The 21,685-nt window shown below is 33.5% G+C and overlaps 2 protein-coding genes across 5 annotated transcripts in view; one reads left to right on the forward strand and one right to left on the reverse strand.

The window, feature by feature from the left end:
* The first annotated feature begins 1,665 nt into the window (after positions 1-1,665).
* On the forward strand, positions 1,666-21,486 carry drd4a (dopamine receptor D4a). Of its 2 annotated transcripts, XM_051099148.1 has the most exons (5): positions 2,244-2,367; positions 4,504-4,699; positions 4,783-4,895; positions 9,728-10,311; positions 18,432-21,486. In XM_051099148.1, exons 2-5 carry the CDS (start codon positions 4,679-4,681, stop codon positions 18,641-18,643), a joined length of 930 nt encoding a protein of 309 aa, XP_050955105.1. In that variant the 5' UTR covers positions 2,244-2,367; positions 4,504-4,678; the 3' UTR covers positions 18,644-21,486. The 2 variants fall into 2 exon arrangements, with proteins under 2 accessions (XP_050955104.1, XP_050955105.1); XM_051099147.1 differs by lacking the exon at positions 4,504-4,699 and having other exon boundaries at positions 1,666-2,367.
* The window catches only part of deaf1 (DEAF1 transcription factor), a 30,637-nt gene continuing 27,514 nt past the window's right edge, over positions 18,563-21,685 (reverse strand). For 2 of the 3 annotated variants that reach the window (XR_007825732.1, XR_007825731.1), the window contains one exon: positions 18,563-18,657. The gene's annotated coding sequence lies outside the window, so the exon portion shown is untranslated. The remainder of the gene's footprint in view (positions 18,658-21,685) is intronic. The other variant, XR_007825733.1, reaches the window with a different exon arrangement.

Below are 21,685 nucleotides of genomic sequence, written 5' to 3' on the forward strand. Positions count from 1 at the left end.
CTCAAGAAAAAGGACTGTACGTAGATGCCTTAATACTAGCGATTGTTTCTGTGGGCTGCTATATGTAAGCTGTCTGCCATATTGTAATGGTCAACTTGACGTCATTCACCATAGTAATCACTGGCTGCGTCCGAAAGCCTAGTCAGCTGACTTGCTGCCTCGCTGCCTTATCAGGCAGTGACTTCGAAGGCTGCGAAGGCAACTCTAGAAACAGTTTCGGACAGACTTCAGAGGCAGCAGAATGTGACGCCGTTGCTAGGTTACCTAACGGTTAAGTTGTAGATTTTGTAGAAAAACGATCTTATACAGTTATATATAAATGCTTTAATAATACATAAAGACCTCGATGTCATTACCCACCGAAGGTCTGTGCATCAGAGAAGATGACTGAGAATGGCAGCTACTCTTTGCTTAAAAAAATAAAAGCACTGATGCAAGTAATACTGCAGGTCATTGTTATTAGTGGCTGTTTCGTTATTATTGGTAGTATATTGTAAATATTATTCTTATTCACTACTCATTTGAACCCTTTTAACATATTATTAAATACTATTATTACAAACAATATTATTTATCATGCTTTTTACACTATTACGATTCATAAAGTATATCATGGTCAAGATCTCATCTATTATATAAAGTAACAAGTCTATTTTCACCAGAATATCTTTATTTATATAGCCTATATGACGCACACGCACAGGATTGTGGGAAATCGAAGGCAGCGAAGGATACATCTATGCTGCCTTCAAAATTCCATCAGAAGAAGGTACCTCCGGAGACAGGAAGTGAATCTGAATTTGAATTCAGACATTCCTTGATGCCTTCCTGCCTTGGACTGCTGCCTCCAAAGGCAGCATTTTAGAGCTTTCGGACGCAGCCTATGGATATCTATGCTACCTTCAAAATTCAATCAAAAGAAGGTACCTCCAGAGACAGGAAGTGAATCTGAATTTTAATTCAGACATTCCTTGATGCCGAAGGCAGCATTTTAGAGCTTCGGGCGCAGCCATAGTTTACTCAAGAAAAAGGACTATACATAGATGCCTTAATATTAGCGATTGTTTCTATGGGCTGCTATATGTAAGCTGTCTGCCATATTGTAATGGTCAACTTGACGTCATTCACCATAGTAATCACTAAATATTCGAAATGCCACAATCCTGCACAGCCGTTGGTCAATATGGTGAATCACGTCAAGTTGACCGTACCAATATGGCAGACGCTTCTGCGTACATGGAGCGGTCAAATGGGGCATCTGTACATATCTATGATGGCAAAAGTGTCAACACTTTGTCTCAGGGTCGGTATTGGACAAACTATCATTATTCTTTCACTTTACTACGAATACACCAACCTTAAACTTAAAAAAAAACAAAACGTCTCTATGACAGTAGGCGCTTTGGCTAAGATAGGAACGCGCGAAAATTACGCGCGAAAAATCTCCACAGACTATTTCACGGAAATTTAGAAATGTTTTTAACCGTCTACCCCATGAAAATCATTATAGATATTCGCACAGTGGACAAAATAAATAATACGAGCGATTTAATATAGCAGCGTACGTTTAAATAACGCAAGATTTAAACCTCCATCCTTCAGCCACTCGTGGAAAATGTCACACCCACCGTCAGAAGGACGAGATTATCACTCCCGTGGATTGTCAGGGTGAAACTAAAGCGGGTAGACACCGGCCGGTCAACCGGTGAAACGCTCACACGTCACCGGCTTTACACAGCCATATTCACTAACTTTAACAAGTGATGTTATTATAAAGATAAGCGTTTTCAATAACCTCAGGGTAATATAATGAAACGCCTCAGATATTAAGAGCGTCGCTGTAACGTTAAGCCGCTTTAAGACTCTCCGGCAGGTGGATGGAAATAGAAACATCGAGCTCCGAGAACCTGACAGAAAACTTTTGCGTCAAACAGCGAAGAATGAACAGCGATGATTTTAGAGCTGACTCTGACCGTCTTTTCTCCTTCAAAGACCGAAAATAACGGGACGCAGCTGCAAAGCGCTTCAGAGTTCAGCGGAACTTTTGAGAAACGCACAAATAATGGCAAAGAAGAAACGGGTTTTATCGGTGAGTTTGATCAAGGGATTCCCAGATGACAGGTTATTATAGAGGCAGACATGCCAGCCAACCTCACCGTCTCCAGCCACACCACGAACTACAACTACCCAGCGCTCATCTTCGGGATATTATTGATCATAATCATCATATGCGGGAACGTGCTGGTGTGTCTGAGTGTTTACACGGAGAAAGCGCTGAAAACTACAACTAACTACTTCATAGTCAGTTTGGCTGTCGCTGATTTGTTGTTGGCTGTTTTGGTCTTACCACTGTTCGTGTATGCTGAGGTGAGTTATGAAACTTCATTGCCTAGATATTTGATAAACCGATATAATATGTATTATAATATTTACAATGTTTAATGTGACCCGAAACCGAACAGGTTTGTACCAACTTTAAAACCCTGCTAAGCTGGTTTACCTGGTGATCATCTTAAATGAAGAGATAAAACCTTCTTATTGGTGCTACTGTAAGTTTTGACTTTCATGCTGGTTTTACCTTGTCTTTACTAAAACTAGTTTCCTTCAAGTCAGCTAGGCTATATAAATAGGCTTTGTAATAACGTGATTTCATGCAATATTTACTCAATATTTAAAAAACCCCGAATATATATATATATATATATGTACTGAATATTACAATATATTTAAATTATTTAAATATTTAATTTTGAGTGTGTATATATTAGAAATAATAATTAGTTTCAAGTCAGTTATATTACATATATATATATATATATATATGTAATAATGTGATTTCATGCAATATGAAAATGAATTCAAAAATGAATCATTTATTATTAAAGTGCATGAGTGCATATATATATATATATATATATACACACACATTAGTTAATATAAAGTAATTTATATATGATATATATGTAAAAAAGTTTTAAAAAGTATAAAAAAATTATAAAAGGTAAATAAATTATTTGTGTATTTTTGATACACACACAATATTCACTGAATATTAAAATATATTTAAATTAGTTAAATATTTAATATTTAATTTGGTGTGTGTGTAAATTACGTAATCTTAAAAAAAATATGAAATAAAATAATACAGTATATATATATAATGAATTGCATGCAACATTTATGTAATATTAAAATATTTAAATTTAAATATTTAATTTTGAGTGCATGCATGAGTGTGTGTGTGTGTATGTATATATATATACACACACAACATTTACGTAATATTAAATAACGAATAAAATTATTAAATATCTAATTACATAACAAATTGCATACAATATTTATGTACTATTAAAATATTTAATTTTGTGTGAGTATATATGCAATAATATAATAAATCTAAATCAATTAATTCATTAATAAATATAAATCTATTTATTTAAACATTTAATTTTGATATACATGTATAAACAAATCTAATTATTTTAATATTTATTTTGTTTGGGTGTGTGTGTGTATATATATATATATATATATATATATATATATTTAAATTATTTCAATATTTAATTTTGAGTTTGTGTATATGCAATATTTACCTAATATTAAAAATGTCAATATATATATATATATACACACACACACAACGAATAGCAATATTTTATGTAATATTAATATTACACATGTAATATTACACATACACTTCATATTTAAAAACTTTAAAAAATTACATTTTTAAAATAAAATTATTAAAAAAAAATTTTTGAGTGATTTTTTTAAAATGTTTCTTTTGTTGATGTTTCACAACAAAAACTGAAGTAGCTTTACATTAACTACAGACACCATGGTAACAGTAATCTATAATCTTTCATCTATTTACTTCATCATAATTCAATTCAAAACAAGTACACGACACTGTTCCATAACAGCGCAACACAAACTTAGCGTCAATACTCAATTGTGACCCTCGCGTGAACAACTTTGCAGACATGCATTCATTCGGCGCGCTCCTGCTGAGACCGCCCGTCTCTGCCAAAGCCGAACATGATAAACACACATCCCACAATGCGCATTGTCTGCCACCCCGGGTTGTGGGCGCGAGGTCCGGCACCAAAGAGGCCTCCAAAAAACGAGCAGTCGGACATTCCATTCAGGCACGGATCGGGGGCCGCACTTGCTACCGTGTCCCCTAGACTGGATACCGAGGGCCCCAGACAGCGGGGACAAGGTCACCGGGAGTGAAGCAAACGGCTCATGGCGGCCTGGCTGGCCGGCCAAGGACACGGAGAAAATATGCTCCAGTGAGTCAGCTGTAGCTTAATTACAATTTTACATGAGCCCCCTCACCACGATCTCATGGCTTCCACTTGTAGGGTGAATGTGGCTCGTTGGCATGGGAGAGAGGCCATTACCAAAAAGCAATTAAGAATCTGTCCTCTTCTCCAGGCCAATAATTAAAATGCCATTAAATCCTCCTCTCTGCTGTTTTATCTCTTTTTTTAGACCGCGGGATGCGTATCAGCTACTAAATTACCATCAGCCCTGGAGCATGTGGTGTGTGTGTGTGTTTGGCTTGGTTGTTGTGACAACGCCAAGCTGATAATAGGGAAATTAAGGTTCCACAGTCGCTCCGCTGTGGCACTAAGAACATGAGGTTAGGGAAAGGTGAAAGCGGTCAATGGAGGGATTGGAAAAAATGGTGAGGATTGACAGAGGATTGGCTGATAGAAGCAACAAAAGGGTGAAGAGTAAAAGACTGTGATGTTTTTGTCTTCTTCTCAGTTCCAGGATGGGGTTTGGTCCCTTAATATGACTGTATGTGATGGACTGATGACCATGGATGTGATGCTTTGCACCGCCTCTATATTTAACCTCTGTGCCATCAGCATAGACAGGTGGGTCTGACTTCAGCCTGTTGAAAACACTGTTGCACACATTGAGTTATAAATAAATAAATAAAAATAAAAACAAGAAAAAAATCTCCACAATTTATAATACTTAAAAAAAAAACTGAAAACTGAAACAACTTTTTTTGAAACAACTGAAAAAAAAACAACTTTTATTTTAGTCAGCACAATTTCTCATTTTATTCTATTTTACCATGAAGTACTAAAAGTAAAATAAATATTAATAAAATACATACTTGAAAAAAATAATTTGAACTAAATTTTAACTAAAATAAAAATGAAAACAAAATATAAAAATAAAAGCTAATTTAATATATTAAGACAAAACTATAATAGTATATCAATGATGCTAAAATAACAGGCAGGAAAAAAACGTTTTTTGTTTTTATGTGGTCATGCATTACCCGGTCTTCCTAATTTTTGAATCATAAAGTCATCAAAAGTATGAAATAACACTAATTAATATAAGTGAGAAATTATATTTTTGCTTTAAACTCTTCACATATGGCACAGTTTTAGACAAAATCTCCACAATTTAGTAATGAATTCATTTTTATATATATTTTTTATATGTTCCATTTTTAATTTAAGATTTAATCATTTAGTTTAACAGTTTAGTTTTTTGCCATTTTATTGGTATTATTATTACTTTAAAATTGATTTATTCATTTTTTTATTTTTTATATTTATTTATAAATGTACATTTATTTATAAATTTGTTTCAGTTTGTTTTCGTATTTTAGTAGTAAGTTAAATTAAATTAAATAAAAATTGCTTTAAAAATGAATTAAAAAAATTATATTTTAGCTTCTTCAAGCTCTCCAAACTTTGCACAGATTTAGTTTAGACTAAATTTTTTAAATTTTAATACATAGGTAAAATGTAAAGAATAATACCAATTTAATTTAGGACATTTAGTTTAGTTTAGACTAAATATCCACAAATTAAAAATGAATTACCATTTATATGTAAATGTGATTCTTAATGAATGTTATCAGTGAGATACTATTATATTTTTTGTTAATATTAACATTTTTTATATATACTTTTTAATTTTTAGTAATTTAATTTAGCAGTTTAGTTTAGTTTTTTTTTTTTTTTTTTTTAATTTTATTAATATTATTATTACTTTAAAATTTACCTATATAGTTTTTCATTAATTTTTGTTTTGTATTTTAGTAGTAAGTTAAATTAAATAAAAAATATTTTTTGTTAATTTTTTTTATCATAAAGTCATCAAAAGTATGAAATAACACTCATTTTATTTAGTTTAGTTATTTTAGCTTCGTTAAACTCTCCAAACTTTCCACAGATTTAATTTAGACTATTAAAAATGAATCACGGTTTATGTCACTGTGATTTCTAAGGAGTGTTATCATTGAGATACTATGATACGTTTTGTTAATATTTTGATTTGTTTTGCCATTTTTATTATTATTTACATTTTATATATTAAAATGTAAAATATATCTATATAATTTGTATTAATTTTTGTTTCAGTTTGTTTTAATATTTTAGTAGTAAGTTAAATTTAAAAATGAATCATAAAGTCATTAAAAGTATGAAATAACACTAATTAAATTAAGTGAAAATAATAAAAAATAAATCCAAAAACATTTATTAAATTTTTTTTTTTTTAGCTTTCAGATTTAGTTTTCAAACTACAATTTTGAATACCATTTATATGTAAATGTGAGATACTAAAGATACAAATATATTTTTTGTTAATATTTTGATTATTAATTTTATTTCAGTTTAAGTTTATTTTAGTACATCAAGTTAAATTAAAAATGAAAAATGTTTATCAAAAAAGGTTTATTTTTTATTTTAGTTTTATTTCAGTTAACATTTATTTTATTTCAAACCATGACATCATTTTTAAAAATATATTTTAGTTTTAGTTAACTATAATAAACCTGTTCCCAACCTTATGCGACCATCATGTGAATATACAGTAGTTTGTACCTACTTCTAATAAAAATGTACTTATTTACAAAGGAAAAAACTCTCCAAAATACCCAGAAATTACTTTATTTTAGAGATGGATTCACAGAAACACTGTGTGAAAGACACAAAATGTGTGAAAACGGCCTTTAAAGTTTGATTCTTGAACTCATGGGAATTGAGGGCGACGATTGATGAATCAAATTCATGCACTACACTGATTTTGCACAGCTAGTTTTATATTTTAAAAGCTGTGAGGGTCACAGCAGGTTACCTTCCTAATTGTGGGTCTGTTTGAAGACACGATGAAATAGCATTTATAATAAAAGTGGCTTCCTGCTATGATTAAAAAGAAGAAAGAGATGGGTAGAAATGGAGACGGAGCAAATGTGTTCAGAATAACTAAATGGCATTACCTCGAAATTACATCTGATTCCTCATTTGGATCCTCCTCCGCCGTTGATGGCCTGGCTATTCGAGTCAACCGCAGGGTCATTAAGTTCCCTCCTGCCATTCTGTGTGGCTCAGCAGAAGGTGTTTTGGGAGATTAATGAGATATACGCTCAGGACGACACTCTGTAGAGACGCAACAGCGTGAAACTTGTTATGCAAGGAAAGGCTGCAAACGCATCGCTTGGCAGAACTCACCATACAGTCAGTGTGAAAAAGCAATGTGTGGAGAGCAGATACATGGACCACCGCTGTGTGTAACAGCTACATGCACCTGGAGTCGTCTGAAACATGAGTTGTGAGATGCTGAGACGCCTCAGGGTTCACGCTCCTGTTTACAAACACACTCAGCCAATAATAAAGGCACATGACTGTTTCTATCACTCACTGTTATGATGATGATATACAGCTTCGAGAAACAGTTAAATTCAAAGAGCACTCAACTGTTTTTATAAAGCCCATTTAAAAGCATAAAAATGTACCTGTACATAGAAAACATCAAACTCTCAAAACTCACTACAAACAAAAAATAGCAACACATCACAACAGCAAATCATCGCGTTATTAAAATGATATGCATGAATCTCACATATATATGGTGTATTGTAACAAATCTTACTCAACATTTAGACCCCTCAAAATATAAAAAAGCATATTTTGCATAAATAAATTTTTAAACAAAAAATGTGCAACATTTAACAGCGCAACATCCGACGGGTTTTCCCAGATTGCATAACATTTAAATAAATACTCAAAAATAAGTTGTGCTATATATATATATATATATATATATATATAGAAAATCAACTGTCTATATATATTATATAAATTTATAAAAATATTATTTTTACATTTTATTTAAATACTTTATATATTTAAATACTTATATATATATATATATATATATATATATATATATATAGAAAATCAACTGTCTATATATATTATATAAATATATAAAATATTTTTACATTTTATTTAAATACTTTATATATTTAAATATATATATATATATATATATATATATATATATATATATGGTGCTATAGATATTTATTATATATTATATTGTATTATATATTATATCGTCTATATATAATAAATAGAATTACCTATGTATCTATATTTATGTCTATATATATATATATATATTTATTTTACCTTTAATACCCTTATATATATGTATACATGTATATATATATTGTTTTATTATATTATTTATAATCTATGTATTTATTTATTTATCTATGTGCTTTATATATTTTTTTATAATATATATTTTATAATTATTTAAATACTTGTTTAATACTATTGTCTATACATAATAAATCTATCTAAAATAAATTGTCTATATATATATATATATATATATATATATATATATATAAAATAAATAACAAAAATACTTTTTAATACTTATAATACTTTTTAATATTTGTATATCTATAAAGTGTATTTATATATATATATATATATATATATATATATATTTATTTTCTGTTAGTTCTCAGGTATTTTTACAATAAGGCATACAGATTTTAGCCCTTTATTTTATTTTATTTTTTGCAATATGACCATGAGAATTTGAGGAAAAATATGACAAAAAAGTCATACAGTAAATATAAATTAAAATCTAATAAAAAAAATCTCTGATTTTCTGATTTTGCACATATGAAAAGAATTGTAAATATGACATGGACCTGGAAGTCACTGGTTTTGTGAGGTTCACCCTTAGGCCGCGTGTCCAGCAAAGCGTTTTTCCCCACGGCTAGTGTATTTTTTCACTTGTTCTCAATGAGAACGCCATGTTTAAAAAAAAACAAAAAACAGAAGTGTACCGAGCGCTGGGCGTCTTTTTCGCGCTGAGCGTTCAGGCGTGTTTTTCTCGACACCGAAAGCTGAAGAATGTTCAACTTTGAGTAAAACGCTGCGCTCATCACTGTCACTTTCTAGTCAGCCAACCAATCAGAGCGGGGGAGGGGCGGGACTAATACAGATCACCCTGCTTGTACTTTGACTGAGCAACATTGGAGAAGTTAATATTGCTTGTCTCTTTCCAGATGGAAATGCCAGACTACCATAGTATTGTTATGAAAAATAATGCTTTGAGAAAAATTTCATTTGCGATGCATCTGCCTTACACTGGCTAAAAACGCTTTGGTAGACAGGTTTTTTGTAACTAGAATCACATTATAAAACACACACATGCTGGATATGTGTGCTATTATCTGATTAGCGGTTGAGGGTTCAGGGGAATATCAGGTCAACACATAATTGGGTCAACTCAATCAGTGAATAGGAGATTCCAGCAGTGGCTTAGCATATAATGATAAAAGCAATGTGTTCCTCAGAGCCAAGAAAATGTCTATGTTGATCGAATAGATTTTCATGAATCGTCTTGTAATACCTCATACGGTTGTCTCCAGGTTCATCGCAGTCTCCATCCCTCTTAATTACAACCGCAAACACGTGGACCAGCGACAGATTGTCCTGCTTTCCGCCACATGGATCCTGGCCTTGGCCGTGGCCTCCCCCGTGATGTTCGGAATCAACAACGTCCCCAACCGGGACCACAGCGAATGCAAGCTGGAGGACAACAACTACGTGGTGTATTCCTCCGTCTGTTCGTTTTTCGTGCCGTGCCCCATCATGCTTTTGCTGTACTGCGGGATGTTCCGGGGCCTGAGGAACTGGGAGGAGGCGCGGAAGGCCAAGCTGAGGAGCAGCATGCAGGCCTGCAGAAAGCTTCAGGAGGCCGCCGCATCCTTGCAGCCGCTGTCCGGTCTGCCGCCCCCTCTGCCGCCCGTGATCGAGAAAGACCTGACTGACCTGACCTTGGAGGAACTGGACCAGGATCACTACCCCGACCCGGACAGCCCGGATCCCGTGTCCATGCTCGCCTACCCCGGCGGGAGCTACAATGAAGATCAAAACCAGAACCGGCAAAGGAAGAGGGCCAAAATAAATGGGAGGGAGAGGAAAGCAATGAGGGTGCTTCCTGTTGTAGTAGGTAAGTTAGCTGTAGTAGAAACTTTTTTTGTCATTATTTGTGAAATGCATGAGCAATTTCTGAATGAAATTTGAAAATTAACAGACTATAAATTAATGTGTTGAAATACAAATATTCTGTGACCTCACGGGGCCATTTCAATTGAGCTACTGAAAGCAGAAAGGTCCTCAAAAAGTGACTAATATTATAATAATATATAATATTCACATAAATCTTCTGACCAAGTTTACTGACATGTTCTTTATCAATTACACAAAATTTGGCCTCAGTGCTGTTAAGCTTTATAGCTATTGATTAGGTTTACGACAACTAATCGATAAAATGTCCAAAAAAAAGACAAAAAGCCTGTAAATTAATAAAAAAAAAAAAACAATTTAAGAGTGAAAATTGTATCTATACTTCTACACATTTGTACAACTTGTACAACAATTAAATAAAAATAAAGTATAATTAATAATATTATAATTCTATTAATAATATATTAATATAATAATATATTATTATTAATAACAAGAACACCACGCTTATATTTACAATATAAATATATTAATAACAACAGCAATAATATTACAAAATTATGAATTAATTATATTAATAATAATATTAATATTGTTGTTGTTGCTGTTATTGTTATTAACAACAACACATTTTATTATTTTATTCAAAAAATAACTCATGTCATAGACCAACCTGCAATGGGGAAAACAATAATCTTTTACAACCTTAGACCTTAAATTTCACTTATACTACTACTACTACTATTATTATTATTATTATTATTATTATTATTATTATTATTAATTATATATAACAATATTCATTAATTATATTAAATAATTAATAATTAATTATATTAAATAATGATAATATTGTTGTTATTATTGTTTTTAATAACAAACACCTTACATTTTACTTATTTATTATTAATAATAATAACAATAATAATAATCTATTATATTAAATAATTACTAATTAATTTTATTATTATTATTATTATTATTATTAATAACAACAACAACAGCAATAACACATTTTATTAATTTATTAAAAAATAACTTATGACGTAGACCAACCTGCAACGGAGAAAACAATAATCAACTTTTACAACCTTAGACCTTACATTTTACTTTTTTTATTAAAATAAATAAAATAATAATAATGATGATAATTTATAATATTAAATAACTATTAATTAATTTTATTATTATTATTATTATTATTAATAATAAATAAGAACAATAAACAACAACACATTTTATTATTTTATTTAAAAAAATAACTTATGATGTACATTTATATTAAATAATTATTAATTAATTTTATTAATAATACTACTATTAATAATATTATTAATAACAATAGTAATAACAACAACAACACATTTTATTATTTTATTTAAAAAAATACCTTATGACGTACACCAACCTGCAATTAAATAACTATTAATTAATTTTATTATTATTATTATTAATAATAATACACATAATAATAATAAATAACAACAACATCACATTTTATTATTTTATTTTTTAAAAAAATGTATGACGTAGACCAACCTGCAGTGGAGAAAACAATAATCAACTTTTTTACAACCTTAGACCTTACATTTTACTTAGTCAGTATTAAACTTGTATGCATGTGCACGCCAGTTAAACAGAGTGCAACCAACATTCTACTCCATAAAGACATTTATGTGAAAAGCTACTTTTGATTTATATTTTAACGCTTTTATTTATATATTTATTTAATTAATTGTTTGTTTTACAGTCTCTTCATAGTCAATTTGCAGACTGTTTGAAAGAAAATAAAATGACAGAAAATGTTATTTTAGTAGCCTTGTAAAGTAGCAACCAACAGTCAACCCCTATAAAGAGATTTGATTTTAAAAACATGAAAAGCTACTTACTAAAGCCATGGCCTGCCAGTTAGCAAAGAAACATTTTTGCCTAAAGTAAAATTTATTCAGGCAAAGGAAATAAAAATAATAATATTAAAAAAACGTTTTCTTTATAAGGAATGAGGATTTCTTTTCTAGTAGCTTTGATTCAGCCATAAAATGCACCAGAACAAAACTGATGCGTATTTACACCTCTGCTTTCTCTCTGTTGGAGGTGTTGTGAATTCAAAAAAACAAAAACACAAAGAGATGAAAAAAAAAGGCTCTCGCTTCTAAACTGGGCTTAGCGCAGTGATTACAAACACACATTCCACATGTGCTGAAACGAGGAACTCCTCCGGCCCTCATTGGCTAATCATTCCTCACCAATCCTGCAATCCGATTATGATGTAAGCCTCACTGTAGTCCAGCAGGCAGAGTGGGGGCAGCCGTCACATTAAGACATGCACTTATCCTCTTCACGGCTTCCTGGGAGATGTGCCACCGATGTGCTCTGTACAGTACTGACAGTACTTGCCAATCCTTTCACCCCTTGTCAACCTGAATGCAGACAAGAGAGACAGAGAAAGAGAGGGACAGTTAAAGGTCAGGATCCACAATGCATATGGTCATTTATGTTCAGAAGCTCAATCTCAGATTAAATGTTTTATGTTTTAATTGTTTGTAAAATAAAAGACAAATTTAGAAACTTTATTATAAGAGCGCAGAGACTTAACGCAACTTAACGTCCTTTGTGGTGACTTTCAGCCATTCTACTTGTTCTCTCCTTCCTCTCACTTCTGATGGATGACAGATCTGTGGAACCTAGCGGGAGCGGGACAGATAGATTGCTGGGTCATATTTCTGATAAGAGCGACCCTCTGTTAGTCCTGTGCTTCTGTCTGGAAGCTCTTGGAGTAAAAGTCAATAAAATATCGGTGACACTTTAGTATAGGGACCAATTCTCACTGTTAAACGAGAAGTCCATTTCCAGAACGAAAATTTACAGATAATGTACTCACCCCCTTGTCATCCAAGATGTTCATGTCTTTCTTTCTTCAGTTGTAAAGAATTTATGTTTTTTGAGGGAAACATTTCAGGATTTTTCTCCATATAACAGACTGATATGGTGCCCCCGAGTTTGAACTTCCAAAATGAAGTTTAAATGCAGCTTCAAATGATCCCAAATGAGGTTGTAAACGATCCCAGCCAAAGAAGAAGGGTCTTATCTAGAGAATCGATTGGTTATTTTCATCAAAAAACAATACAATTTAAATACTTTTTAATCTCAAACGCTCGTCTGGTCTTACTCTCCCTGAACTCTGTGTATTCTGGCTCAAGACAGTTAGGGTATGTCGAATAACTCCAATCGTATTTTCTCCCTCAACTTCAAAAATCATTTCAAAATCATCCTACATCGCTGCAGAAGTACCGAACCAGTGTTTGCAAAGTGAACATGCAAAGATCAAACACCCTTAACAAAAAAAGTAAACCAGTGATATAGGACGATTTCAAAGTTGAGGGAGAACATGAGATGGGTGTTTTTCAACATGCCCTAACTGTCATGAACCAGAACAAAAACAGTCCAAGCAGAGTAAGACAAGACGAGCGTTTGGCATTAAAAATATTTAAATTGTATTTTTTTAAATGAAAATAACCGATCATTTCTTCCTCGGCTGGGATCATTTACAATCGCATTTGGGATCGTTTGAAGCTGCATTTAAACTGCATTTTGGAAGTTCAAACTCGGGGCACCATATCAATCAAAAATCCTGAAATGTTTTTCCTCAAAAACCATAATTTCTTTACGACTTAAGACAGAAAGACATGAACATCTTGGATGACAAGAGGGTGAGTACATTATCTGTCAATTTTTGTTTTGGAAGTGAACTTCTTTAACTAGATGCTTATTAGCATGCCTATTATTAACATATTGGCTGTTTATTAGTACATATAAAGCACATATTGTGCATAACCATATTCTACGTCCCTAATCCTACCCAAAACTTAAAGGAGAAGTCCACTTCCAGAACAACAATTCAGAAATAATTTACTCACCCCCTTATCATCCAAGATGTTCATGTCTTTCTGTCTTCAGTCGTGAAGAAATTATGGTTTTTGAGGAAAGCATTTCAAGATTTTTCTTCATATAATGGATTTGATTGGTGCCCTGATTTTGAACTTCCAAAATGTAGTTTAAATGCAGTTTCAAAGGGCTCTAAACGATCCCAGCCGAGGAAGAAGGGTCTTATCTAGTGAAACAATTGGTCGTTGTTTTTGGAAAATAAAAATGTGTATACTTTTTAAGCACAAAAGCTCCTGTAGCACAGGCTCTGGGATGCACATTCACGTACTATTAAATCACGTCGAAAGGTCATGCGGAACGTAGGCAGAACCACAGACCCAGTGTTTACAAAGCGAACGCGCAAAGACTAAGAAAGTGCAAGTAAGTCAAACGCTGTTTACAAACAATAAGGTACAACAATGTGGGACGATTCTGAAGTTGTAGGAGAAAACAACATGGAGTATTTCGACATACTCTACCTTTTTAGCCGGAGTACACAGACGATGAACTTAGATGTGATTCGTAGTAGTGATGGGAAGTTCGGATCATTTTATCGACTCGGACCTTTGAGAAATCTTTTTTCGAGTTTTAGCAAAATCAGCATCATGTGACAGCCCCATAAGATGAACGAACGACTCGAAAAACCTGAAACAGGTGAACTAATTCCAGTACAGAACCTAATAGGATGTTGCACATGCGTGACTGAACGAATCACTCCCCGAGACAACTCGTTGTTCCCGAGTCACATTAAAGATTCATTCATAATGAATGAATTGTTCAAGAATGACCCGTGGACGCGCATCCCAGAGCCTGTGCTACATGAGCTTTTATCCTTAAACAGTATACAATTTTTTTATTTTTCAAAAACAATGACCGATCGTTTCACTAGATAAGACCTTTTTTTGGCTGGGATCATTTAGAGCCCTTTGAAGCTGCATTTAAACTACATTTTGGAAGTTCAAAATCCGGGCACCAATGAAGTCCATTATATGCAGAAAAATCCTGAAATGCTTTCCTCAAAAACCATAATTTCTTTACGACTGAAGACAAAGACATAGACATCTTGGATGACAAGGGGGTGAGTAAATTATTTGTAAATTGTTGTTCTGGAAGTGGAGTTCTCATTTAAGAACTACCCTACTAACTATTAATAAGTAGCAAATTAAGACTTTATTGAGGCAGAAGTTGTAGCAAATGGTTTGTTAGTGGTGAGACCTTAAAAGTGTGACTGAAATTTATCTGTGATCTGAGAGCTTGCTCTGTTATATAGGTACATCTGCCTCCAAAAACCTATACAATGAAGAGGACAGGGTTAGATGTTCACTGTACTGCAGTATAGATGTGATCCTGTAGATTCGTCCTTGCCAACAGACAAAATCGTTCTGTTTGTTGTAAGTGTGCCCTGCAGTTATTCATCTGCCACTTTAAATGCTATAAAGTTGGGTGGCTTGTGATTGACTATAATTGTTTTTATCGCTCATCAGCGGGAAAAGAAAACAAAAATGTTCTAAATGTGATTTCAGCAGTATTGTTCCTCTGTGTCCCCTGTTGCCAAGTATGTTGTTTTTCCTGTGAAACTGGGCTACTTTTACACTATTGCCTTGGGTTGTTTTTTTTTAGTCTGCAGGTTAAAGCAGTTTTCCAAGAATGCAATTTCAACAGATGAAAAAACATGATTAGGCTAGTTTTCAATAGGAGTTGGTTTAATAGCCGGCTTTGGCTTTCACAGACCTGGTAACCCTTTCTGTGTTATAATCATAGCTGTTGCCACAGAATTAGAATGATTATTAAAACTTACTGTTATTAAAGTTAGGTGTGGACATGACTTTTTTGTTCATGGTTTGATTTTAATTTTTGAGTCTTTATAAGATTTAATCCTCGTTTACACAAAGAATATTAACTATAAACAAAACAATATCTGTATTAGTGTCCACTCGAGCAGAAAACTGTAGTCTTGTCTGCCACTTTAAATGCTGGACTATGGACTCTGTTTGGCTGTCAATGGTTTTATTGTTGGGAAAAGTTGGGGAAAAAAAGAATTCCAACGATATTGTTCAGTGTCAATTATTAAAACGTAGTTATCATAGCTATTGTCCTTGGTGTGAACAGGACTTTTTTTGATTATGTTTAGCCATTTGAATTTTATTTTTGAGTCTTATAAGCTAATAAATTTGGAGGCCTGTTCACACTAATAACGCTAACTATAATAACTATATTAGTGCCCACACCAAACAAAAGATAATGTTCTGTTCTGTGAATGACAAAAATTGGGCACCGCAATTGCGTCTGTAAGCAAATTTAAGAGAATGTAATTATTCGCATAAGTAGGTTACAAACAAAGTCAATGCAAAGATGCAAACAGACACGAAATCAAGCCGAGTGATGCGAATTACATGAATTGGGCTCCGTGATTTCTGCGAACATGCAATATCTTCCAAGCAAGTTGTCTAAAAGCAAATTTAAACAAATGTAATTATTTGGTCAAAAAGATTACATGCAAAGTCAATGCAAAGACACAAACAGATTCAAATTCATGCCGGGCGAATGTCGTGAATTGGGCGCCGCAATTGCCACAAACATGCAATTTTGTGTCTTCGTGCAAGCTGAAAAAAATCAGCTGTAACAAAGTTGTGTTGCATCTGTACGCGAATTATGCTAATGTACATACAAAGTCAATGCAAAGACACAAATGCAATATCGTGTCTTCCATGTAAGTTGAAAAAAAATGGAAAAATCAGTTGTGTCAGTAAGTGAATTTAAGCAAATGTAATTATTCACATGAGCAGATTACATACAAATTCAATGCAAAGACGTGGATAGATGCAAATTCACGCCAAGCGACACAAAAGGTGATTTGCCACTGCAGTTGCCATGAACATGCGATATTGTGCATTTCACGCAAATTGAAAATTTTTAACTTGAACAGAAAATTCTGATACATACAAAGTCAATGCAAAACACGAGCAGACGCGAATTCACGCTGAGCGATGTGAACTGCATGAGTTGGGTAATGCAGTTGCAGCGAACATGCAATATCGTGACTTCCACGCAAACTGAAAAATTTCAACTCAAATGGAAAATTCTGTTGCGTCTGTAAGTGCATTTAAGTGAATGTAATTATTTGCACGAGTAGATTGCATACAAAGTCAATGCAAAGATGCGAACAGGCACAAATTCACGCTGGGCATCGGAAATGGCGTGAATTTGGTGGCGCAATTGCCACAAACATGCAGTATCACGTCTTCAAGTTGAAAAATGTAAACTTTAAAATTTAACAGCGTATGTAAGTGAATTTAAGTGAACGTAATTATTCGCAAATTCACAGGTGTAAATTTATGCCAGGCGACGCAAATGATGTGAACCGGGCAAACTGAGAATTCTGTTGGGTATGTCAGTGAATTTAAGCAAATGTAAAAATTTGCATGAGTAGATTGCATACAAAGACAATTTGCATGAGTAGATTGCATACAAATCCGCGGACAGATGCAAATTCACGCCAGGTGAAGCAAATGACATGGATTTTGGCGAATTTTGACCTGTCTTCTGCACAAGTTGAAAAATTTGAACTCGAACAGAAAATATGCATGATGCATTGTCACACAAGCCAATCAGCAAAGAACTTATTGACAGAAAATGGAGGAAAGCATTACGTGATGATTTTATTTACGCTACTGACATAGAAAAGGTAATATAAAGCGATAATATAATATAAAGTAGGTAATATAAAGCGATAATGTGATGAAAATACTCACTTTGCTTGGTTTGCACACAGAATAAGTCATTATCAATTATAACTGAGGACTATTCTCATAGAATTGGAATAATTATTAAAACTCATAGTTAACATTATAGTTTTGTCCTCGGTGTGAACAGCCCTTTAAAGATCTCATGATGGTTTCCTAGGTAGACTTTCTATGGTAGACTTTAGTTTACAGTATATATCACAATGCTATAAACATTACAGTGCACAAAATGAATGAGGACACTTCCCTTGCAACCAATTTCTTTGTGAATTGATTGACTGCAATCAAATGAATTGTGATAGGAAATAATTCGCAAGCATTACCAACTAAATGCACATTTATAATTTGTCAATCTGGAGAGCATTTTATTGAACAACAGTTTGAACAACTTGTACGTTGAATAATTTTTCACCTGTCATCATTCGCCCATCTCCAGGTGCCTTCCTGTTCTGCTGGACGCCATTCTTCGTAGTACACACGATGAGGGCTCTCTGCGAAGACTGCTACATCCCTAGCAGCGTCACTAGCATCGTGACCTGGTTAGGCTACGTCAACAGCGCCATCAACCCCATCATCTACACCGTCTTCAACACAGAGTTCAGGAAGTTCTTCCGGAAGTTCCTGCCGACTCTGCCCAACTGCTGCTAGCCGGAACGTGCTCTCTGCGAATGGTTTACGAACAAAACATACCCAAAAGTATAAATAAACCAGACAAATAATGCTTACATGTAAATACAGCATGTTGTATGAAATAAGTATGGTTATAATGCACTAAGATGTTTTCTGCCATTATGTTTTTACCTTATGGTTTAATTTTGTATGTTTACATTTTGAGAGCTGGCATCAAACAACCTCTTTCATGAAACGCAAGCAGAACAAATTTGCGTAAATGCTTCGTAATTTTATAAAATTAATACAGAACAAATTTGTGAAAAAAAGCGAAGCAATTATTTTTTAAAAGGGAATTCAGTGAGGGTTTGTGAATCCTTTAACTTAGATCGAAACTTTGTGTATAGCAAATCATTTGATATCAATCAGGATTTCAAGCCGTGTATTGTGAATCATTTGATTTACTTTGGAACTTTGCGTATCGCAAATCATTTAATTTTGATCAGGACACGTATCACGAAACTTTCCGCGAATTTAATGATTTGTGATGCGCGCTCCGAGTCTTGATCTGAAATGATGGTTCACGAATCATTATTCAGATCGGGACTTCTGAGCGGGTTTGCAAACCTTTTGCTTTAGATCAGAACTTCAGAGTAGGTTTTTGAATCATTCTGCAAATTGAATGATCTGCGATTCACTCCTGAGTCCTGATCTAATATAATGGATCATGATTATTCTTAAAGGGAGTATGGTGAGGGTTTGTGAATCATTTGACTTAGTTCGAAACTTTGTGTATTGCAAATCATTTGATATCAATCGGGATTTCAAGTCATGTATTGTGAATCATTCTGATTTGGATTGGAACTTTGCGTATCACAAATCATTTGTTCAGATCAGGACTTTGCGTATCACGAAACATTCCGAGTCTTGATCTGAAATGATGGTTTGTGAATCATTATTCAGATCGGGACTTCTGACCGTGTTCGCAAACCTTTTGCTTTAGATCAGAACTTCAGAGTGGGTGTTTGAATCATTCCATGAATTGAATGATTCACGCTCCATGCCCGAGTCCTGATCTGCAGTGGTGGATCAAGATTATTTTGATCAGGAATTCTGTGAGGGTTCATGAATCATTTGGCTTAGATCAGAACTTTACGTATCGGCAATCATTTGATTCAGAACAGTACTTTGCGTATTGCAAAACATTACAAGAATTGAAAGATTTGCAATTTGCAATCCGTGTTCCAGTCCTGATCTGAAATTATGGTTCGTGATTCATTATTCAGATTGGGATTTCGGAGCGGGCTCGAAAATCTTTTGCTCAGAGCGGGTTCTTGAATCATTCCACAAACTGAATGATTCGCGATCTGCACCAAGTCGTTCATGATTATTCAGATCAAGAATTTGGTGAGGGTTCGCAAATCATTTGACTTAATTGGGACTCCAGGTCGTGTACTGTGAATCATTTGATTTGGAATCGGAGCTTTGCGTATTGCGAATCATTTGATTCAGATCGGGACTTTGTGTATCGCGAAACATTCCGCGAATTGAATGATTTGAAATTTGAGATCCACGCTCTGAGTCCTGATCTGAAATGATGGTACACAAATGTGGACTTTGGAGCAGGTTTGCGAATCTTTTGCTTTAGATCGGAACTTCAGACCGAGTTCTTGAATGAAATAGTGGTTCGTGATCATTCAGGTCGAGAATTTGGTGGGAATTTGCGAATCATTTGACTTAGATTGAAACTTTGTGTATTGTGAATCATTTTATTTCAATTGGGATTTCAAGTCCTGTATTGTGAATCATTTGATTTGTATCAGAACTTTGCGTATTGTAAATCATTTGATTCAGTTTGATTCAGAGCGGGAGTGCGTTCACAAATCTTTTGCTTTGGATCAGAACTTCAGATCAAGTTTTTGAATCATTCCGCGAATTGAATGAGTCCTGATCTGAAATGATGGATCACGATTACTCTGATTGGTTTGCGAGTCATTTGATTAAATCTAAAGTATTAACACAATTTTTAAAAAATGAAATAACCAACATGGGAAAATGACGTCAGTTAGAGGTTCTGAATTTCGGTTCCGATTAATCATCTAGCCCTAGTAAATAGTTCATAAAACTAGTGCTACATAAATTGTTACAATCATGCAACACATGCATGTACTGTAAATTGTCTGTAAAAAAAACAGACAGAACTAAAATCAGAAGAACTAACAGTTTACGCAAAAATGGCTTTACGAACAATTTCAGCATTTCATTCTGTTTGTGTTTCATAAACGAGGTACAATTTATGCTTTGAAGCTTCTATGACAGGAATGTCTGTGGAACAATCTGCCATCTACGATGACCTCTCTTTGCCATTACTGTTTTCGACACGCAAAGGAGTCCAAGGCGTTCATTTTCTATCTGACTGCACTGACTTTCATCAGAGAAATAAATGTTTTCCACAGACAAGAACTACTTTGTGCTGATGTCCAAAAGAACAGATGAAGACATTGAGGTCATAGTATCGAACATCTGTTGATTTTAATGTATTCACCTAGCGAACAACTTCCGAAAACTGGAACTAAGAAGACTGTGAACAGGAGTTTTACTAAAGGAGGATGCTGAAAAAAAGAAAGAAAGAACAAAATGCTGACGCTAACAGTTTTAGAAACAATAACTGAAGCGAATCGGCCAAACGAACAAATGAATCTCTAATGTAGAGATTAAAACTGAATCTGCAAACATGAACTGATTTTGTACGATTCTGAAAAACTTGTTTGAATGCTGAAGCTAATGTAGGTTAGATGTTCGCTGGCGATTGTTTTCATGCCTTTCATGTTATTTGTACTCTTCAGGTCACGCAGTGTTCATTAAAAGCTAAATGAACCCGGTTACACCGTGTTTATACATTGGAAGTGAGTGGTTTGATTTCAGTGAAAATGGTGTTAGGATGTTAAAGCAATATTTTCTATTGATTCGAGTTAAAATACAACTGGGAGTTGATCATAGAAGATCAGCTTTGGGGGCCATCAATATATTCCTAGTATACTACAGAATTCATAAAGGAATAGTTCACTCAAAAATTACAAT

Source organism: Labeo rohita, chromosome 25, assembly GCF_022985175.1.
Source record: "Labeo rohita strain BAU-BD-2019 chromosome 25, IGBB_LRoh.1.0, whole genome shotgun sequence".
Taxonomy (NCBI): Eukaryota; Metazoa; Chordata; class Actinopteri; order Cypriniformes; family Cyprinidae; genus Labeo; species Labeo rohita.

Excerpts from the sequence above, each read along its gene's own strand:
- drd4a (XM_051099147.1), top strand. The coding sequence starts at position 2,140 with ATGCCAGCCAACCTCACCGTCTCCAGCCACACCACGAACTACAACTAC. Across the intron at positions 4,896-9,727 it reads TGTGCCATCAGCATAGACAG|GTTCATCGCAGTCTCCATCC; the intron begins GTGGGTCTGACT and ends GGTTGTCTCCAG. Across the intron at positions 10,312-18,431 it reads GGTGCTTCCTGTTGTAGTAG|GTGCCTTCCTGTTCTGCTGG; the intron begins GTAAGTTAGCTG and ends GCCCATCTCCAG.